Here is a 2,725-nt window from a genome sequence, read left to right on the forward strand (position 1 = left end):
CAAGAAACCTCATCCGTAAAACAATCAAGCTTTCTTATCTTCTTTCTAAGGCTCCTTCATTGTTCAATTTGCTTCCCACTAGTATTCGCAGGGAACTTGTACGCATTGATCAAGTAGTAGGTTCATATGGGCGGCTTTACACTAGGATGGAAAACCAAGATTGAATCCGGTTGAAGGATGGGAGTAGGAGTAATGTTGGGGCTAGTTTTTGGCAACATGAGTCTTTCTGTTCGACTTGAGTACCGTGAAATACTGGACTCGACCCATCACTAGCCCTACTTCAATCCTCAAAGCGGATTCAATCTTGGTTTTCTATTCTAGTGTAAAACCGCCCACAGACAGCCTTGTACAGGTTTTTGACAAATTCTTCGTTCAACTCTTTATTCGTTCTTCTAATTCGTTGGTGAATTAGAAGTTATTTGAATATAAATTTATGTACAACAAATACGTTTTTCGTTTTGAATTGCTGGGGCTCCCATTTCCATTTGCGGTAAGGAATTTCGACAAGAATTGAAATGTTGCATGGTCTTCTTTCTTTGAGCCAGTGCCAATGTCCTCCAAATTATCGATCAAATTTTTTAGACTTCGATCAAAGTTCCAATGTTTGAGTCTCTAATTATGTGCAATTGATCGACAGAAAGCAAGTCTTTCTAAATGAATTGTTTTTCATATTTAATCCATTACACTACATTTCAAGCGCGCATTGATTCTGAGATTATTCGGTCTGTCTTTATAACCAAGACATAAAAAATGGGTATAAAGCAAATAAAGAAACAGTAGCACTTTTTGTCGCAAATAAGAAGTATTTGATTATCTTGCAAATGACTGCAATATCAAATGTATATCCTTTTGTAAACAGGTTTTTTCGGATACACAGTTACCTATCCTGAACTCTGTAGTTTATATTGAAATCACCTCAAGTCTACATTGAACCAAATGACTATGTCTATGCCATCTCATTCCTTGCCTCTTTATTATTTGCTCCATTCCGTTTCATTACGCCACGATCCCCAGAACATGGAGCAATACAAGTGTTGGGCTTATGCTGGTCATAAAAGTTTGTGTGTATTGAGTTCTTGTCGAGGAATTTTTTTCATCATGTGGGAATCATTCCTTCGGATCTTTGTGCTCCAAACCCTGGAAAACCTGACACGTTCCAACCATCAACCTGTTAAGAGGGAACCCAAGTGGGAAGTGCATAGAACATTTTCATTAAATTGAAATTCAACCACGTCCATGCATTCATGGGCAGTTTTTGAGTCTCCAAATGGGCACCTTCCTCCTTATATCATTCTGAGCCACTAATAGAAAACAAGCCTCCCTCAGACCATGCATGATTTCCAGAGACATTGTTCCAGACAGAGACTCCGCAAAAAATCGACGCTCCGTGAAAAATCCTGCTGTGTTTTCTTTCGTGTGTAGAACTTTGAATGCGCGGATCTTTTATGCAATTGAGGCACTTGTCTCGAAATTGGAACAGTGAAGCCCAAGAGAAACAGAGGGCGGATTTGCTCGTGCGAGTCGAAAATTTTACCATATAAGGCGGATCCAGCTTCACATTCTTATCTCAAAGACTGGATCCAAACTAATGAAATAATGCAAACAAAATGTGCTTCCTAGATTCCTAGGGTTGAGCAGAGCCACAAACTGAAATTGGGGGAGAACATTTTTGAAGTCGTATTGAGTCCCGACATGTGGGAATTCGTTGCTAATCTAGAAAATGAAACTCCCCAGAGATTCCGCGTTCCAATATTGAGCCAATTTCTATTCTTCGCTTGAAGTTCAAAAGTTGTTGCCGAACACTTTTTGTTGGGTGTGTCGAGAACCATATTTTTAGCTCCAAGGCTATGAGAGAAACCACCTCAGGGAACCAATCCAAGAATTTCTAATCAAGTCTGCATCCGGACATTTTCATAATAATAAAAGTGACGATGAAATAATCATAAAGGCCAGGGACACATTTTAACACGAACACATTTCTAGTCCATATATTTGCGTGTCTTGGCACATTTCAAAAATAAATATGTCATGCTAACTTAAGCCAAAATACTTCGTCCTTTATAGAATTACTAACCCATCTTCTCCTGCATTAAAATTAGAGTTCAGTACTTTCAAGCACTATTTGGGCGTTGGAAGATTGCAACAAAAAGAGGAACAAAACAATAACTTCAAGTCGCATGCGTCCGACTTCTAGCAAAAAGTGATCCCTGTCTCTCGAACCGAAATTGAAAAAATATTTATGAATGAAGCCAAATTCTGCCCGATTCAGAATTGAGCGTAAGGAATCTCGACACATGCATGGTGTTATATTCTTTACATAAAACATACAGTCCACTCACCTTTTTGTGATGTTTTCCATTCTCCACACTCACCGAGTCATGGGTGGAATGGATTTGAGAAGGATAGCAAAGACAAGGGGACACCATTCTGCGGACCCCTCCTCCGCCTTGTTTGCGGAACCAAAAGTTGACAATCGTGAATTCCACAAGTGCGGCAAACACAAAAGCGGTGCACAAGCCCATCCAGACATCAATAGCCTATTTGTGTGGACCGGAAAAGAAGAAGAGACCATAAAAAACGAGGATGAGAAACAGATTTTAAGACGGATAAACTTGGATGGAGCAAGAAAAAGCATCCGCAGTGTCTTCGTGGACAATATTTGTTGGTGAAACTGAATACATCTATCCCTTACTCCGTTCCAGTCTCGAGTTACTTACGAGTATAT

The 2,725-nt window shown here is 39.6% G+C and overlaps 1 protein-coding gene across 1 annotated transcript in view; it reads right to left on the minus strand.

Moving 5' to 3' along the window:
• Positions 1-2,725, minus strand: part of LOC131890560 (glycine receptor subunit alpha-4-like) — a gene marked incomplete in the record, with an annotated part of 12,631 nt that overhangs the window by 3,215 nt on the left and 6,691 nt on the right. Inside the window, 1 exon segment of the mRNA XM_059239929.1 lies at positions 2,340-2,537. Coding sequence (XP_059095912.1) covers positions 2,340-2,537 — 198 coding nt within the window.

Source organism: Tigriopus californicus, chromosome 11 (genome assembly GCF_007210705.1).
Source record: "Tigriopus californicus strain San Diego chromosome 11, Tcal_SD_v2.1, whole genome shotgun sequence".
NCBI classification, from domain to species: Eukaryota; Metazoa; Arthropoda; class Copepoda; order Harpacticoida; family Harpacticidae; genus Tigriopus; species Tigriopus californicus.